Here is a 19,233-nt window from a genome sequence, read left to right as displayed (position 1 = left end):
GCCTGGGAACAGCTGGGCCTTGGAATCTCAGGTGAGGCTGGAGAGTCACCACCCTGAGAAACATTGCCTGGTCTGTAATCTGACCCTGTCCTGATGGCAAGTCTTTTCTCCTCAGAAATGACAGCACTTTTGCGTCTACTTGTTGCTTCTCATGGAGAAAAGGTGCTTTAACAGGCGGCTTGTTACTGAAAGTTGTAGGGTTGTTATACAGAGAGGAGAAAAGGAAACCTGTTAAAACCGTGTTGGCCTCTAGTGAAAAAGCTGGCTCAACAGAGAAGTTGTCAAAGAGATGGAATGTAGAAAAGCTCCATTCTTTTTATTTAAATATCCTAAATATATCACGAAGGAACAGACACTGCACTTTAATGGTAAAAAGATACGAGTTTATAACATCTTATAAAAACTACCATTTAAAAGTGATCTTGTTCATTAGATAGTCCCCTCCCCCATAGCAAAATAAGTATATTAAAAAAAAAAAAAGTGGAGCAAGGTAGGAGGGGATTGACGATAAAAGCCCCAGTGCCATAGCAGAGGCAGCACATGCCTGAGGGAAAGGCATAAACCCTGTGGTGGGACTCCACTCATCTAACACTCCAATGTCAAGCCATGGGGCACAATCAGTAGCTAAGTGACGAAAAGAAACTGCTAGGGGTCGACGGAGATGGGGCACTGGGGAAGGGCAAGATTGGTAGGGTCTGGTGAATAAGCCCATTGGAACACAGGCAGAACTGATACTCTTCCCCAGCTCCCCAAATTCACATCTTTGTCTCTGAGCACCTGTCCTATCTCCATTTCCCCTCAATGCACACCTGAGGGATCCCCAGTGCTAGCCCCACCCCTGAGAAGTGGGGCATCAGGCCCAGGAACCTTTGCAGCTGTCTGTGGTTTCCCTGGGGTAGAGATGTGGCTCCTGAGCCCTTTGAGTGTTCAACTGATCTTTACCTCATAGCCTGTCTATCCTCATACCCACTGGCCCTGAAAAAGTGGACCACTGCTGGCTCCGGAACTTCCCACACCCAGGCCTTGGCAGGGTGATAGTTCTAGTTGGGCCATCTATACACACAATTCTTTCCCTCCCAGTTTATACCCAGGCAGGAAGCCAAGATCTGCAGGGCCTACTCTGACCAGTACACATTCACATATGTAGAGACACAGGTTACTTATGTAACTCTCTCCCCACATACAGATCACCTGCAAGTGGCATGGAGGGGTCCCACTTTCAGAAGCACTTTTGGGAGGATATCTTTCTTAATGTATCCTCTTTCCCAGAGTTGAATGATAAGAAAATCCCAGCCCCAGCAGAACCCTTGAAGAGGAAAGGGGCTGGTTTACATGCAGAAAGATGTCCCTGCTTGCAGGGGCCACAGTGGATCTAAAGACTGAGGTACAGGTTCTAGAGCATATCAAATGAGTTACAGCACAAAGCTAGAACATGTGGCAGTAAACATTCCTAGCTCCCCCCACCAAGGCTCTCAGATACCACCAGAGAAAAGCTAAAGGGTGCCACATCTCACTTTTTCCCTGGTGTCCTCCTTCCCTACAGGTATGGAGTACCCTCCTTATACAATGGAAGAGGCTACAGCCAACAGTTACAGCTGGGTGCTCAGGCTCAGTCTCCATGATAACACCTGAGGCAACCCCCCATCCCTATCCCTATCCCTAGGGTCTGGGCAGGCAACCAGGGGTGAGATGGTGCTCAATCAAACCCCAGAACCTCCCTTAAGGATCCTTTCTTTAGCAGGAAGAAGAGTTTCACTTTAGAAACTACATGTTCACAAGTGTTGGCTTAGAAACATCCTAACCAGTAGACTGAAATCAATCTTAAAAACAAAAAGCCACTCCTGGAACAAAGCCCCTCTGCTCCTTTCTCAGTCACCTCTGGGGCACAGGCCCCCTTCAGGTCTGTTGGGAAGGCTATGTTATACTCACTGTCCTCTTATTGATGACCAAATAAATCTGATTCACTAATTTGCCATCCCCTCCAAGCAAACATACACAAACACAAATCACAGAAACAGACCTGATCACTTTTTCAGGGGTGCACAGGATGGGGGGTATTGGAGCAGAGCAAGGATAAGAATAAAGCAGACACATTAGGGGTCTTCTTGCAGTCCTTCCTCTGTCGTATCCCTCCTCCCCATTGGGTAGGTAGGGTCATCAAGGAGGAAACCAAGATCATGTTCTTTGGGACAAAAGCCCAGACCTCCATCTCCTCTACCTGAATACAGTCACAAGACATGGGCGTGGGCAGGAAGAAAGGCCTATCATTCAACACTCAAGCAAGGGCCATTAAGTTCCTTTGTTCCTCAAACAGTTGTAGTTCTAAGAGGGCACAAGGGGACAGCCCATTCTGACACCAGAACTCCCTACTCAACACTGCTGTCTGGCTTTTGGAGTCAAGAACAGTGAGGTAGCCACAAACCATAACCAAGACCAACTGCCCAGAGAAAAAGGGCTACCCAGGCCACCCCACCCAAGTTTCCTCCAAAAGGCACTTGGGCTGACCTCATCAGGCACCAGTATGGTATGGGCCGAGATAACACCCCTGGGCACAACACTGCTCTTCTTGAAGAGATAAAAGGTATACTTGGGTCCAGCCCACGTGTTTCTCCCACTGTTTTTCCTTATGTCCCTACAGTGTATAGGAAAGCTAAGTAAGCTCAGCTGCCATCCCTGGTCCTGTTTTTCAAACAGGAGGTAAGATGCAGGGCTGTGGAACATTGAGGATCTACTGTAACTAAAAACTCAAATTTGCGGAAAGGCTGGTCCAGCTCTAAGTCCCTGTTTTAGACAAGGACTTTATGCCACCAGATTACCTGTATCCACAGTTTACCTGCTGAAATTGCTTTTGGATAAACAAAAACAAGAGCGAACAAACAAATCCCCTCCCCCCAATCTTTTCCATTTCAGCTGCCAGTTCAAGTCGAAGGTTGTGGGAACCACACTTCAGTCTTGGTCCTGTACCTTGAGTCCCCAACTATGACCTCAGCCAAGAGTCCAGGGACTAGCTCCCCTGCCCAGGAATGCTGTAACAACTTCCCCGAGATACTCATAGTCACAGACTATACACAGAGCTGAGGCTCTGGAGCCACTTTCTTCTGGTCTCCTGGGTCCACTCCTTTAGGAAGGGGGACAGGTTCAGAGGGGGCGGTGGTGGGACCATCAGAGCAGAGGGGGATGCTCTTCGGTAAATTTTTCTGATCACTCCCACCACCCAGGACCCCTTGCGCCTATAGAGAAAACTGCCCATCAGAAGTCTTGGACTGGCATCCTTGGCACATCCGTTTGTGTCTGAGTAATCGATCTGTCCGAGAAAAACACTGTAGAGAGAAAGAGTTAGGTTTCTAAGAGGAAAAACTTAGTTGCCTGTTACAATACCTTCCTCACAGAGAACACGTATTACAGCCTCAGCCCCTCAGCATATGCACAGTATTGCGTGCATAGTGGTTAAGAATGCTGGTGCTAGCTGGAGAGATAGCTTGGTGGTTAAGGGCACTGGTGGCAGAGGACCCAGGTTCAATTCTCAGCACCCACATGGTGGCTAACAACCTTCTGTAACTCCAGTTCCTGAGGAATGTGACTCCCTCTTCTGGTTTCTGTGGGCACTGCCTGACATGGGTGCACTTACATGCAGGCAAAACACTCATACACATAAATACATAAATTAAAAAAGTGCTGCTGCTAGGGGTTAGGGATATGACTCAGCTGGTAGAGTGCTTGCCTAGTACGCATGAAGCCCTATACTTGATCCTCAATACCCTATAAATTGAGTATGGTGGTGCACCTGTTATTCTATAACTTGGAAGTTAGAGGATGACAGATCAGAAATTCAAGGTCATCTTTGGCTACATAGTGATTTGGAGGCCAGTATAAGACCCTGCCCCCCAAAAAGGGGGCGGCGGGAGTGAACTGGCTCAGCAGGTAAAGTACTTGCTGCCAAATCCGACGATCTGTGTTTAGTCTCTGCAACCAACATGGGTGGAAAAAACAGATTCCCACATGCTGTCTTCTGACCTCTACACCTGTGATATGTCCACACAATAATAACATAAATGTTTAAAAAATAAGGTCAGTGCTGGAGCCAGGGGGTCTGGGTTTGAATATTGGTTCTATCACTTAGTCATGTGACAATGACAAATTATTTAATAGCCCTGAACCTGACTGTTCATCAGCAGGAACAGGTTAAAAGAACCTAGTACAGGATAGTTGTTTCATTCAAGTATTTATAGTTTATTTTGCCATAATGGGGATTAAACCCAGGAGTAGCACATGCCAGGTAAGTACTCTACTACCACTAGGAAGGGGGACAGGTTCAGAAGGGGTGGTGGGACCATCAGAGTAGAGGAGTGTGCCACACAGCCCTACCCCCTCATCAAATATTTATCTCGAGGCAAGTACACTTCTTGGGTTTGAGAACAGGATGGAGAACTAGGATAAAATCTCTGCTCTCATGAGACATTTCTTAGCTTTCTTTGAAATAGTTGTTTTGTAGTTAAGGTTGGCATAGAACGTTATCCTCCCACCTCTGCCTCCTGGGTGCTGGGATTTTAGTGTGCACCACATTTGGCTCCCTCATGGGACTTTCATCTTAGTATTTTGGCTTTGAGACAGTATATAGTCCAGGCTGGGCTCCTACTCGCTACATGAAGCAGAGGGTGCCTTTGAAACTCTGTTCCTCTGTTTCCACTTCCCAGATGCTGGGATTACAGCCATGTATTACCACCAGCAGCTCTCATTCTAGTGTTCTAGAGATTCAATGTAAATATGCAATCAAGTGTGAGGAGCAGAGCACCCAGGAAATGGCTGCAGTGACTTCTCAGTTCTTGTTTGTGTCTTGCTTGGTCTTTACATTTACATTCGCATCAGATCAGACACTGACCCCTAGGGCAAAGATGACATCTCTTCCTCTAAAGCACAGGTGCCTTTTAGTTGGGACTAAATCTTAGCTCTACTCCTGATCTGCTGTTTCCATGGGGAATTTAACTTCCCCAAATTTCAATTCCCCCCAGCTATCTTAGGAGTTAATGGGAGATTAAACGACCTGCCTACCACTCCTCAAATTCTACATGAAGTATGCTCTCACAGTGCGTGGCATAGAGAAAGAGCTCATGAAATGATATCATATCAAGCACTAACAAACACTTCCCATGATCAGCTGCTTAAGGCCAGAGATGCAATGCATTCTGAGGTGCTAACTCTATCTTGTCAAGGAATGCAAGAAAGCCCCTTGTCAGGGGCTGCTCTTACTTTGTTTTTCTTCTTGAGCCCCCATTCCTGGCTTCACAGGTGACATTTAAAGCTTGTTTAGTTTTTATTTTATGTGTACAAGTGTTTTGCTTACATGGCATATATGCATGTATGGTGCCCTTGGAGGCCAGAAGAGGCCATTGAATCTCCTGGAACTGGAGTTACAGGTGGTTGTGAGCTGCCATGTGGGTGCTGGGAACTGAGTCCTAGTACTCTGCAAGAGAAGAAAGTACTCCTAACCACTGAACTATCTCTCCAGCCCCTGGCCCAATTTTTGGGGGAAGGAAAACTTAATGTGTGGGGCTAGACCAGGGCTTTACTGGGATGATAGGTGAACCTTACCTGATGACATCGTTCACACTGGTAAGGCTTTTCACCACTGTGCACACGCTTGTGGCGTTCCAGGTGGTACTTCTGGATGAAGCGCATATCACATATATCACACTCAAATGGTTTCTCACCTGGGCCAGGTGGAAAAAGTATCAGGAGAAATTTGTTAGTGACCACATTCCAGCTGTCTCCCTGACACCTTAGCTATCATAAATATGTTAAGTTGCTGGCCTCCGTGATACCAAACAGAGCCATGTCTCATTCAACATAGCCTCTTCCTTCATTTCTAATACTTCCCCTGGAAAATAAACCCAGCTGGACATAGAATACAAGCTATAGACCATTCTCTCCCTTTGAATACAGCTGCTTGAATACAGGCTAGAGACTTACCGGTGTGAATAAGGATGTGCCTCTTGAGGTGGTAACTGCTCCTAAAGGCTCCAAAGCAGTGTTCACAAATAAAATTTTTGGGAATCTTTACTTGAAAAGAACCATTTTGTTCCACTACCACCACCTGAGGGCAACAATCAGGCATGTTATGAGGGTATCCCTCTGCCTTCTTCCTAGAGACCATTCTACTCTAGGTCCAATTCCAGCTGCTAGACCAGGAATCTGATATGGTGAAAGGTGTGGTCGCCTACATCCCTTGGGCTAAGAGCTCTGAGGAGAAGGAGATGGAATGGAGGAGCCACCTGCCATGTCACAGTCAACACTTGGTATGACTGGGCTGGAGTTGGCTTGCTCCTAATCTAAGGGCACACTATACGTCATGCTTCCCAACTTGTACAAAGAATACTCAGCAAGGGTAGACACCAAAATGGATCCTGGATGAAACCAGGGGACAAACTCATTAACTATGAGGGAAGAAAAGTGTTTAGGACAAAAACTTGATTCACAGTGACAAGAAAGAAGAGGACCCCATTATCAAATTGTACGAATTTGGGGGATTACCCCATTACCTGCCTTTTTAACAGTCTTTTTTGAATGAGAGGCCTCAGCCAAGCTGTCATCATCTTTGCGGTTCCTGGATTTATCACTGTCTTTTCGGTGGCCCTTTGAAGACAAATCAAATCTAAACTCATAGTCCATTTCAGAACACAAGATGAGAAACCAAATGTCACGTCATAATAAACAGTTCACAAATGAGAGTAAATGACCTGCTTCCTCTCCATACATCTACTTCCTCTCATGAACCTGCTTCCTCTTCACCTTTCCTGGTCTAAGAGGCTGTACGTATACAAAACCTTCCTTAGCTCTCTAAACACCCATTCTTTCCCAGCTGGGTTCCCTTTCCCGAATTCCCTAATCTTAAGCACCAAAGCAAAGCAGGGAGGAACCACAGCTTGGTGCCTCTTGGCAGAGAGCTTGGGCCACCCGACCCCCAGGCGCTACAATGGACTCAAGTGCTGTACCTGACTCGAGCACCTCAGCACATCAGGGCTACCTGCCCGCTCGCCATTCTCGGCCTGCTTGCTGGCAATCTGGCTCAGCATCATCTTCTTGCTGGCTGCAGTGGGAACCAAACTCACACCTGCTAGGCCTTCACAAGCCAGAAGACTTGCCTAAGTTGAAAGGAGATGAGGTGTCAGGTCACCTGGCAGGGCAGGGCAGGGCAAAACAGGCTGCCATCCTCAACAGAACTAGCTTCTATACCCAGCGATAAAGTGCTTTTCTTGGGGGAATGACCCCCTCGCTATCAAGTCTGGTTTTCCTTCAAGTCCTTTCTAATTCACTTAACCAAGAACTAGCTTTTTTTCCATCTCTTAGCAACAAAACATAGATTGAGTCAATAATCAAATGGTTTCAATGATTTGTCACTGTAACACGTGACTACGTATTAAAGCATTTCTAGGCTTTAACTGCAAGTAGGTAAGAGGGTCTGGCAGACACAATGAAACTGGAGAGTCCTAGGGTACTCATTCTTTTTTGAGTTTTATTTCATTTATTTTGTGTATGTGCATGTGTGCCATGGTTCACGTATGGAGGTCAGAGGACAACTTGCAGGAGTCGGTTCTCTCCTTCTACAATGTGGCTTCCAGGGACTGAATTCAGGTCCTAAGGTTGGCAGCAACCTTTAGCCAATGAGCCATCTCATTGGCTCTCCTCCTCCTTCCTTCAATAGCCCTTAGATTCACAACCTATTTTGGATTGGCAGACCTTGCTGGGGCCAACTACATCTCCTATCAGGCTGTTTCTTTCTTTAGACTTCTCTAAATGTTGTCAGTTACAGCAAATATAAAACTAAACCACTTGGATTCTGGAGTTGAATATACAATGTCTTTTGACCACTTAGGCCATTTCTATGTGTGCTGCACATAAAGTTATTTAAAAAGGGGTGCTTACGTGAAATTCTTGAAATTACTTAAACAGAGTGACTAACCTCTTTTTAGTACTACATTCTTTGTTTTTTGTCTTTTTGAGACAGGGTCTCTCTGTAGCCCCAGCTATCCTGGAACTTACTACATAGACCAGGCTGGCCTTGAACTCACAGAGATCCACCTGCCTCTGCCTCCCAAGTGCTGGGATTAAAGGTGTGAGCCACCACGCCCAGCCTAGTACTACATTCTTTGAACTGACATCATTTAGCCAGTACTCCATAATACTTTTCTTTCTTTTTTTTGGCCTTTGTTGACAGTGTCTCCCTGTAGCCCCAGCTGGCCTGGAATAGGCTACGTAGACCAGGCTGGCCTCAATCTCACAAAGATCTGCCTGCCTCTGCCTCCCAAGAGCTGAGACTAAAGACGTGCGCCATCATGCCTGGCTCAGAATGTAAACTTTTCTTACTCAAGAAAAACTTTTAAATAGTTGGTCGGCAAACTCCCAGATTTATTTTAAAAAGTCCTTCAGAAGGATCCATGTGTCTTGGGACCCCTTCTTTGACTTCCAGGAACTTTGAAGCCAAAGGCCCAGAGTTGAAAATCTTAGCTCTGCCGCATGCACTGCGCCATTCTGGGCGAGTCTCTACCTTTTAAGCTTCACTTCCATCAAATGTAAAATGCCTGCCAAAATGCCTATCCTCACAGGGTCAAGGAAAATGCAACTAAGATGTAAAAGGCTCAGCAGTGCTCAGCAGAAAGTCAGTGCTTAGTAGAGGCAGCCCTTTCAGAAGAGTAGTGAACACAATGCTGTGGAGTAAGCTGCAGACAAAGGAAGAAGAAACCGGAGGGTTCCACTCTGCATGGAGAGGAAGCTGTGTATGCAGAAGCAGCTGGAAGAAAGCCAATCCCACAGTAGTCAGGCTGCTATCCTGGTGAGACTGGTGGACGAGGCTCCCTCTCAGACAGCTTGGGGAGGTCTAGGATGTATGCACACAAGCTTTTTCATCCAGATGACTGTAATAATAGCCTCTCTGGTCATCTTGTCCTTCCAATCCACCTGCCACCTTCACAATAAAATTACTTTTTCAAACACTGACCTGACATTACTCTGCTGCTTAGCATTCTTTAGGGAGTCCCCTTTCCCCAGAGAATAAAGTCTAATTCCTTAGGAAGGCATAAAAAGCCTTTGGGCCACTCTGTTGACTTCTTCAGAAAACAACTCCCCTATCAATCATTACCCTGTGTCCCTACTGATACTCCATCTAATCCTTTGCTCCCTAATTACCAAACTACCTGTAGTACCCTGATGTTCATCACTTTTTCCCATGCCTCTAACCCTCTGCCAACAGTTAGCCTGTCTGAATGCCCTTCTCTTGTTTATCTAGCAAAACCCTATGCATCCTTCAAGCTTCGTTTTCTTTTTCTGTTCAGGGAGAAGTAGCACTCTACAGTAACATCCCTCTATTACTGCACATGCCTTTGATCCACAGATTCAGTCTCTGCTGCTGGCCAGCCATTATGCAAGGTATGAAGACTATAAAAATAAAATAGGCTGTCTTTCCATCCCTTCCCTCCACCCGAGTAGCCTGAAAGCTTACTGGGGACAAGGACAATCTTATTCATCTTTGTATTCTAAGTACAATGCCTTGCATGTAACAGGAGCTCAATAAATTTCTGTTGAAAAAAACAAATGAAGCATTCACCAAACTATTCACGCCCTTATGCCCAAGTACTTAACATACCCAAAGTGCACTGAGCACAAGTTGCTTTGTAAATGCCCCATTGGTGCCTGTGATGCAGCATAGCCTACCTCCTTCATTTGACTGGAAGCTCCCTGAAGGCAGGGGCTGTGGCCTGTCTCCTTTCCTTCCTCTAGATCTCCCCCTGGCGCTTAATACAGAGCTCGGCTCACTGGGGATGGTCAATATTGTTGACTAAGGCAGCATTCAAGAGTGACATTGCAAACAGGCTTCCCAGTGAATGATCTTGAAGGAGGACTCTAGAGCTTTTTACCTGAGCCATGCTGATAATTCACTTAATGAACCCAAAAGTTCAGGAGTTCTTTATCCAGTTTTCCTTAACACACTGTTATTTGAAGAACTGTCACCAAATCACAGTAATGGCTCCTTCCTGTCCTTTCAGTCCATTTGCCATATTGAACTGCCTTTGTCTTCCGAAAGAATTTAGTGTCCTCCAAAGGGAAACCAGGTGTTTCAAGAATCCGTGGTCTCTGACTGACTTCTGCCTATTGTCTGAAGACGAGAGTGTGCCAGTCTTGGTTTTCCAGTTGAATTCTTTTGATGAAGCTCTAGGTCTGTTCCAGAAACCTGAAACCAGAAAGGAAGATGAGGCCCTTAAGTGCAACATCCTCAGGCCTTACGATGAATGATGCTCTCAACTCTTTTCTGCTAGATGCTCTGAAGCTCAGTAAGAGGACATGAGTCAAGAGCTCTTTCTAGGTCAGTAGAAGAAATTGGTCTCCTGGGCCTGGAGGAGCAGCCAACAGGAGCAAAAGTAAGTTGGGCCTCCTATAAAATCTGCCAACAAGTAACTGCTGGGATTTGCCACCTTAGGAACGGAAGAAGGGGGCGGAGGCCCTCTGGGGCTTTTGTGCCGAGTGGGCCGGCCTGCAAAGCTGGCAGTCCATAGCCGCAGACAGAACCGAGCAGGGGGAAAGCTCGGGGGCCATCGTTGGGCGCTGGGGTGGCGGGCAGAAACCGGACTGGCAGTGCCCAAGCGTGAGCGTCCTCCGTGTCCGCCCGAAGGTACGGAAACTGGCTGCAGACGTGGAGGGCGGGCTGGTTGTCTCCAGGCAGCCGCAGCGCAGCCACCCCGAGGGCCGACAGCGCCGAGGGCCGCGCCAGCTGCGTGCTCGCGCCCGCGTCTCCTCCCTCGAGCCCCCTCTGCGGCAGGGGCGGTACGGCGGGGGCGGCGCGAGGCCCTCCCCCGGCGGCCCCCTCCCTCGCCGCGTGCCCCTCCTCTGCTCCCCTCCCCCTTCCCGCGCGGAGCCCCACGGCCTGCGAGCTGCTGAGGCACTGCCGCCCGCCCTTACGACGCTGCGCTATCCCCGGCTGCGCCTACCTGCCGTGCACGGCCCCCCGCCGTCTCCCCACCGCGAGGCGCCTCCTCCAGGCAGCAGCGCACCGTGCCAAGCCCGCGGCCGCGCTGCCCCCGCCGGGACCGAGGCAAGTTTACAAACACCAACCCCGGGCCCGTTTCCCCGGAAGCACTTCTCTCTCCCCTTCGTCCTCCCCGCCGTGCGGCCACATCCACTTCCGGGCTCTGGAGCCTTGCCGGGCGGGGGCAGCCAGAAAAGGGGTGAGGCTGGGGACACGCCGAGCGCAGCAGCTGGCAAGGGGGCGGGGCGGCGCACGGGAGGACTGGAGGACGGTGGGACCGAGGGCTGCGCGTGCGCCGTGCTGCGTGCGCGCCTTGGCCGCCATGTTGACTGAGGGCAGAAAGCAGGCTGAAATTGCTGTGCGTGGGTGTCCTTTGAGAGGGTATTCTCTGGGCGAACTGGTTGCTTGCTGGAAAAGGCTTCGCATCTGTCTGTCTCTGTCTCTGCCGTCACTCCTGAGTTCGGAGCCCCAAATAGTAGCCAGAATAGTTTTTATCCTTGGTTTTTTCACTTAACTTGGTCCCGGAGCTTGCCATCTGGAGCAGACCTGCAGATCCGGAGGTCAGCTGCGCGAGGTGTTAACAATCATTGCGCGGTCCTGCCGTATACCCTAAACCACAATCTGAAAATGAGTTTTCAGAAGCGCCACTTAACCAGCCTGACAACTGGCATATGGGTGTAAACTCAGCTCTAAGGAGGGTGGAGATAGGAGGACCCTGGGACTTGCTGGCCTCCAGCCTAGCTGAGAACTCAAGTCCCAGGTTCAGGGAGAGATTCTTCCTCAAAAGGAGTAGGTGGAATGATAGAGGAGGATACCCAGTGCCCTCACTGGCCTTCATCAGTGCACAGGCATGAATACCTGTATGTGGGCATACACTCAGACAACAATAAATTAAAATTTTATTTATTTATTATGTGTTATGCATGCATGTATTGTAAGTTCACCCATGTCATGCAATGCCTGTGGAGGGGGCCGAACCCCAGTCTTCTGCAAGAACAGCAGCCAGTGCTCTTAACTAGTGAGCCATCTCTCCAGTCCCAACAATAAATATCTATTTTTTTAAATTAGATTATACTGGGGCTGGAGAGATGGCTCAGGGGTTAAGAGCATTGCAGAGGACCCAAGTTTGATTCCCAGCGTCCACATGGTGGCTAACAACAGTCCGTAACTCCAGTTCAAGAGGATCTGACGTTGCCTTCTGAACTCTGAGGAAACTGCATGACACATGTAACTACACTTACACATATGCAGGCAATATACTCATACACATAAAAATATTTTTAAAATTTATTAAAACCAGTGTATACTTTGCATAATACAAAATACAGAATACAAAAATATGAAAGAAAAACATGTTTATTTTTTTCCTTTTTGTGCTCCTGAAGATAATCATTCTTACCACTTTTATTTTTGGTGCTGGTTGTACATGGACTCTGGGATCTGGAGCATGCTAGACAAGCTGACCACTACTGAGGCCTTCCACACTGGGAACCTCATTCTTACCGCTCTGGTATACTCTGTACCTCCAGACTTTTTTCTGAGTTTCTATAACTTTTTTTTTATCCAATGCGTGTTTTTGAGTACTTATAATGTGCTAATGTGCCATGAAGTGCATTTTTTTTACTGGTTTTGTTTGCAACAGACCTTTATTCTGTAGCCCAGGCTGGCTTCCAACTTTCTACAGTTCTCCTGCCTTAGCCTCCCAAGCGTTGGGATTGTAGGTGTGAGACTGACCCATGCCCAGAAAACAGTGCATTTTAGGCATTTAAGTGAATTTGCACTTTAAAAATTGTTATATAACAAGAGCCAGGTGAGGTGATGCATACCTGTAGTCACAGCTGCCTGGGAGGTTGAGGCAAGAGAATCACATGAGCCCAGAAATTCAGATACTAGCCTGAGCTACATAGTGAGACTGCCTCAAGATGAAAACAAAACACAAATGAAAAACCACCCAAACCTAACACCTTGCACCAACAATAACAATAAAATTGTTCTTAGTGATCAGGCATGATTGTACAGGCTTGTAACCTAAGCACTTGGGAGGGAAGTAGAGGCAGGAGGAACAGAACTTCAAGGTTATCCTCAGCTACATACTGAGTTTGAGGTCATCCTGGGGTGCATGAGACCCTATCTTGGAGAAGAAAAAAAAGAAAAAATGCAACAAACATCCCTATGTAGGTTTTTTTTTTTGCATTTAAATTTTTTGTTACATTTTTAAATTTTATTTTATTTATTATGTTATTTTTTTGGTTAGGGTCTCCCTGTAGCCACAGCTGGCCTGGACTCACTATGGATACCAGGCTGGCCTCGAACTCGCAGAGACCCACCTGCCTCTGCCTCTCGAGTGCTGGGATTAAAGGCGTGTGCCACCACACCTGGCTCTATTTTATTTATTTTATGTGTATGATTGTTCTGCCTGTATGTGCATAAGTGCACCCATGTCATGCAATATTCACAGAGATCCGAAGTTGGTGTCAGATCCCCTGGAACTGTAGTTATGGATGGTGGTTAGCTGCCAGGTGAATGCTGGGAATTGAACCCGGGTGCTCTTAACCACTGAGCCATCTCTCCAGCCCCCTTCTTTTTGCATTTTAAATAGAGTATGTGCTTCCAAATTTTGAATACATTCTATAAAATTCAGTTTTCCAAAGTTTGGAGCAGCCTACATGCTCCCTCAGACCGTGTGAATGTCACCAACTCTTAGAACCTTAGCAAAACTGTTGTTATAATTTTGTTAGACAGTTACTGATTTGATAAGTGAAAAATATTTCATTGTTTTAATTTGTATATCATTAATAATGAGATAGCAATGGCTTATTTCTGATATTTTAAAAAACCATTTTAATGATGTTCTTGCCTGTTAAGAGAAAATATACCAAGGGCTGGGTATATAGCTCTGTGGTCGAGTGCTTACTTAGTCTGCATGAAGCCCCTGGGTTCTATCTCCAGCTCTCTGTAAACTGGTTGTGGTGGTGCAAGCCTGCAGTCTCAGCACTTAAGAAGTGGAAGCAGGAGGATGAGAAGTTCAAGGTTATCCTTTGCTCCATAGGAAGAATTCAAGGCCAGTTTGGGATACATGAGACTCTGTCTCGAAACACAAAAACAACAAGCAAAAAGTATTGGTGAGCTTGATGGCCTGAGTTTGATCTTTTGGATCTGCATGATGGGAAGAGAGAATGAATCTTGTAAGCTGTCCTATTACCTCCACGTGAGTGCTATGACACACACACACACACACACACACACACACACACACACACAGAGTCAAATCAATCAATGTTTAAAAACAGTAAGCCAGGCGTGGTGGTGCACGCCTGTAGTTCCAGCACTTGGGAGGCAGAGGCAGGCAGATCTCTGTGAGTTCAAGGCCAGCCTGGTCTACATAATGAGTTCTAGGACAGCTGGGGCTACAGGGAGACCCTGTCTCAAAAAGACAAAAAAAAAAAAAAAGGTAAATATGGGCTGGCGAGATGGCTCAGTGGTTAAGAGCACGGACTGCTCTTGCAGAGGACCCAGGTTCAATTTCCAGCATCCGCATGGTGGCTACAAACCGTCCATAACTCCAGTTCCAGGGGAATCCGAAGCCCTCTTCTGACCTCCACAGCATTGCATGACACGGGTGCACTCACATACATGCAGGCAATACACTCATACACATAAAATAAAAATAATAAATATATATGTAAAAAAAGTAAAAGACCAGGTGTGGTGCTGCATGCCTTTAATTCTAGCACTCATGTGGCAGAAGCAGGCAGATCTCTGAATTCAAGACCAGTCTGGTCTACATAATAAGTTCCAGGCCATCCAGGGCTACAAAGTGAGACCCTGTCTGAAGTTAAAGATCATTTGTCTATGTCTTTTTTCCCTCAAGGTCTTGTGTATATTAGGTAAGTGCTGTAGCACTGGAGCTACTTTCCTAGCTCTCATTTGTCTTTTTTTTTGAGCCAGGGTCTCTGTAGCCCTGGCTGATGTGGAACTCTATGGAAATCAGGCTGGCCTCAATCCCACAGAAATCCACCTGCCTCTGCCTCCTGGGTGCTGGGAGATTAAGGGCATGTGCCACCACACCCAGCTGTCTAGTTTTTTTGAAGATTTATTTTTAATTTTTAATTATTCATATGTGTCCTGTGTTTGTGTGTGGGTATGTGTACAAGTGCAGTGTTCAAGGAGGTCTGAGGTGCCAGATTCCCATGGAGGTGGAGTTATAGGTAGTTTTGAGCCTCCTGTTCTAGTTTGCTTTCAATTGCTGTGACAAAACACCCTGACCAATACCAACTTGGGGAGGAAAGGATTTCTTTGACTTACATTGCCCGGGTCACAGTTCATCAGGGAGCCCAAAGTAGGAACTCAGGGTGGGAACCTGGAAGCAGGAGCTGGAGCACAGGCTCCTTACTGGCTTGCTCCTCTGGCCTGTGCTCAACCTGCTTTCTTACATGATATAGGACTACCTGCCCGGGGTGGCACCACCCACAGTGGGCTAGGCCCTCCCACATCACTCAACAATCAAGAAAATGCCCTACAGACATGGCCACAGGCCAGTCCAATGGAAGCATCTCCCCAGTTGGAGCTCCCGCTACCCAGGTGTGTCAACCCAGCATTCACATGGGGCTTCTCCAGTGGATCCAACACTCTCTTGTGGCCTTCTGGGCACCAGGCATGCATGTGATACACTTACATATATGCAGGCAAAACATTCCTACGCATAAAAGAAAAAAATTATATTCTCATATGTATCTGTGGTTTCTGAGTTTGGGGTCCTGCTACTTCAAGATTTTCAGAGGAGGGTGCTGGGCAAATATGAGCAAGGCATAATTATATATGTCATAATAAAACCACAATAAAATCAAAAACTTTAAATTGCATTTATTGGTGTGCGTGTGTGTGCATATGCATGTATGTGTGTGTGTGTATGTATGTGGGTAGGTATAATCCTGCTGTAGCGCGTGTGTGGAGGTTAGATGTCAGTCTGCAGGAATCTGTTCTTCTGCCATATGAATCCCGGAGATCGAACTCAGGGTATTAGGCTCAGTGGCAGATGCCTTTATCCACAGAGCCATCTTGCCATCCCAAATGCCATTTTCTGTATGCTCTCTTAAAAAGTTAATAAAAGAAAAAAGATTATTATTTCTCTAGGGCTAGCAAGACGGCTCAGTGGGTAAAGGGGCTTGCTGCCAACCTGATGACCTGAGTTGAATCCCTGGTACCTGGTGAAAGAAGAGAACTTGCAAGTTGTCCTCTGACTTCCACACATTTGCCATGGCGTGTGTGCGTTCACACACATGCATACACAAGTGAATAAATGTCATACAAATTTTCTCTGTACTTTCACCAGGTGTTCTGATACTTATTTATTTTCAGTGTACATTTTTATTTTAGCTACAGTTCATTTTGCATATGGAAAGAATGAGAAATGTCAGATTTAAAAGGGATCAGTGAGGGGCTGAATGGAGAAATAGCTCATCGGTTTAAGAGTACTTGCCGCTCTTCCAGAGGACCTGAGTTCAGTTCCCTGCACACACACGTACATACCCACACACAGACACACATATACACATAAAAATTAAAAGATAAATATTAAAAAGGAGCCAGTGACGCAGAGGTATTACCCTCCATATCAGAATGTTAGCTGTCTATTTTGCTCTGTGGCACCTTTGTAATCTTGGACAAATTAATTCATCCTCCCTTGCCCAAGAGTCCTTATTTTGAAGATAAGAGTGAATAAATAAACTAATCTGGGTAATTTCTAGTACTCTTCGTGAGAATTAAATGAGATAGTAGATGGTATATGTGACTAGGATAACCTTAAACCCTCCATCCTCCTGCTTTAGCTTTTCCAGGTCTAGGATTCAGGTGTGTGCCACCATGCCCTCCTCAGTGGGGTTTATTGACTGGTAGCTAGCACAGTGGCCACTGTTGGGTGCTTGGGAGGGTGATTTTTGGTGCAACTCTTCTGTGGAGCTCAGCTAGATGCCAGTGTACTGTGTTAACTTTCTTTTTTAAAAAAAAACTTTATTTATTTATTTATTGATTGATTGATTGATTGATTGATTTAGCATATATATGTGTACCACAGCATGCATGTGGAGGTCAGAGCACAACTTTCAAGAATTGATTCTCGCCAATTGTGGTGGTACATGCCTTTAGTCCCAGCACTCGGGAGGCAGAGGCTGGCAGATCTCTGTGAGTTCAAGGCCAGCCTGGTGTACAATACATAGCAAATTCCAGGCCACCAGGGCTACAGGGAGACCCTGTCTCAAAAAGACCGGAAAAAAAAATTGATTATCTTCTTCCTCCATGTGGGTTCAGTGGATTAAACTCAGGTCATCTGGTTCAGCAGCAAGGGCCTTTACCCACTGAGCCATCTCTCAGGCCCTAGTAGGTCACCTTTCTAACAATAAGCCTGATTGAAGGCACAGGCAGTTTAGCTGCCCAGATCCCTTTGCCTTCATCAAGCGTCCTCCAGTGCGATGTCCCTAACGCAGCTTCCCTCAGACACACTCCATCACTTAAGCAGATAGTGCTGTGATTATTCCTGATTTACATCTGTTCCCAACCCCATCACCTAAAGGACAGATGTGTTTTTCACCTGGAGGCCTGGGCTGGGACACTTGAACAGACTGCACAGTCCTGCCTTTCCTGGGTGAGCACGCCACTCTATTACATGATCTTGCCTTCAGTCTGCATGCTGGGCTCCTTTCCTGGCTTCTGTCTACAGGCCACAGGGCAAACACAGTCTTTGGAGCAGTGCCAGGCAGGTGGGAGAAGTAGACAGTTAATGTTTGCTGAACAAGCTGAAGTCATTCTCCCCAGTGCCAGCAAGGGTTGCATAATAGAAATAAGCTGTCTTGTTGTCTTTGCCACCACTTAGACTTTTGATGACGGTGGATAAAGGGGTTGGGAAATTGAATGATGTACAAGGAAGGAATATTCCTTGAGCTTGGCAGTGTGTATAATTTGGAATTTTTTGTTTTTGTTCTGTGGTGTTGGAAATTGAACCCAGGGCCCTACCTATCACAAAACTATGTCCCCAGCCCCTCCTTAATCTTTTCTTGTTTTAAAGTAACCTTTATTTTAGTTACATAGGTAATACGAGATTTTTGTATAAAATTTTAAAAATGAGGGGCTGTTGTGATGTTTGACTTTGTCAACTTGACACAACCTAGAATCACCTGGGAAGAGAGTCTCCATTGTCTAGCTCAGGTTGGCCTGTGGACATGTCTATGGTGGATCATCTTGACTGTTAATTTATGTAGGAAAACTCAGCTGTAGGCAGCATCATTCCCTGGGTCCAGGCTCTGGACTGTGTAATAGTAGAGACGGGGGCCCTGGAGAGGTGGCTCAGTGGTTAAGAGCACTGACTACTCTTGCAGAGGACCAGGGTTCGATTCCTAGCACCCACATGGAAGCTATGAACCATCCTTAACTCCAGTTCCAGGGGAATCTGAAGCCCTCTTCTGACCTCCACAGCATTGCATGACATGGGCGCACTCACATACATGCAGGCAATATGCTCATACACATAAAATTAAATAATAAAATATTTTTTTGGTCCTAAAATTTACTGTGTAGACCAGGCTGGCCTGGAACTCACAGAGATTCGCCTGCCTCTGCCTCCTGAGTGCTGGGATTAAAGGCGTGCGCCACCACGCCTGGCAAAATATTTTTTTTAAAAAAAGAGTGGAGAGGGCTAGCCGATTACAGAACAAGCAGGCAGCATGGGTACATTGATTCCTCTCAGCTCTTTCCTGAAGGAGACTAGAAACATGACAATCAAAAAATAGCATTCAATCCAAGTTGGCTCCTGGATAAAAATGATTGGAACAATTGGAACAATCTGCTTATGGGTATCATAAATATTAGTATTAAATCAATATAAAATTTCTGAACTGACCACTGTATTGTGCTTAAGACAACAGTCTTCTTAGAAAACGTGGAAATACTTAGTGGTAAAGGAACATGAACTTTCAGACAGTTCAGAAAGACAACTGTGTGTTGCTGTCTTAAGAAGTTTATTGAGATATTGCCAGGCATGGTGGCGTATACCAAAAAATAAAAATAAAAAATAAAAATAAATAGGTGGCTGGAGAGATGGCTCAGTGTTAAGAACACTGGTTGTTCTTGCAGAAGACCCAGGTTTGAATCCCAGCACCCATATGGCCGCTAACAACTGTCTGTAACTCCAGTTCCAGGGGATCCAGCGGCCTCTTCTGTCCTCCTCA

The 19,233-nt window shown here is 46.3% G+C and overlaps 2 protein-coding genes across 11 annotated transcripts in view; one reads left to right on the top strand and one right to left on the bottom strand.

Annotated features, from left to right (window-relative positions):
* Positions 1-361: 361 nt before the first annotated feature.
* Znf740 (zinc finger protein 740) lies at positions 362-11,113 on the bottom strand. 6 transcript variants are annotated; one of them, XM_008838456.3, is made up of 7 exons: positions 10,977-11,113; positions 9,706-10,222; positions 6,990-7,139; positions 6,541-6,630; positions 5,968-6,091; positions 5,590-5,708; positions 362-3,320 (listed from the first exon to the last, which is right to left on the bottom strand). In XM_008838456.3, the coding sequence occupies exons 2-7, from the start codon at positions 9,712-9,714 to the stop codon at positions 3,231-3,233; spliced, it is 582 nt and encodes a 193-aa protein (XP_008836678.1). In that variant the 5' UTR covers positions 9,715-10,222; positions 10,977-11,113; the 3' UTR covers positions 362-3,230. The 6 variants fall into 6 exon arrangements, with proteins under 6 accessions (XP_008836678.1, XP_008836675.1, XP_029422105.1 ...); XM_008838453.3 differs by having other exon boundaries at positions 9,909-10,222; XM_029566233.1 differs by lacking the exon at positions 362-3,320 and adding an exon at positions 3,660-5,461.
* The window catches only part of Csad (cysteine sulfinic acid decarboxylase), a 38,790-nt gene continuing 30,095 nt past the window's right edge, over positions 10,539-19,233 (top strand). For 4 of the 5 annotated variants that reach the window (XM_029566228.1, XM_029566225.1, XM_017799531.2 and 1 more), the window contains exon 1: positions 10,953-11,080. The gene's annotated coding sequence lies outside the window, so the exon portion shown is untranslated. Of the gene's footprint in view, positions 10,661-10,952; positions 11,081-19,233 lie in introns of those variants that run through there. The other variant, XM_008838466.3, reaches the window with a different exon arrangement.

The sequence above is a fragment of the Nannospalax galili genome, unplaced genomic scaffold, assembly GCF_000622305.1.
Source record: "Nannospalax galili isolate Female #2095 unplaced genomic scaffold, S.galili_v1.0 scaffold251, whole genome shotgun sequence".
NCBI classification, from domain to species: domain Eukaryota; kingdom Metazoa; phylum Chordata; class Mammalia; order Rodentia; family Spalacidae; genus Nannospalax; species Nannospalax galili.
This window is presented reverse-complemented; position numbering and strand designations above follow the sequence as displayed.

What these genes read in the sequence shown, in the direction of transcription:
- Znf740 (XM_029566233.1), bottom strand. An exon ending in CAAAAAAGACTGTTAAAAAG is followed by an intron (nt 6,092 to 6,540) that starts GCAGGTAATGGG and finishes TGTTGCCCTCAG; the next exon opens with GTGGTGGTAGTGGAACAAAA. An exon ending in GCACATCCTTATTCACACCG is followed by an intron (nt 5,709 to 5,967) that starts GTAAGTCTCTAG and finishes CACCTGGCCCAG; the next exon opens with GTGAGAAACCATTTGAGTGT.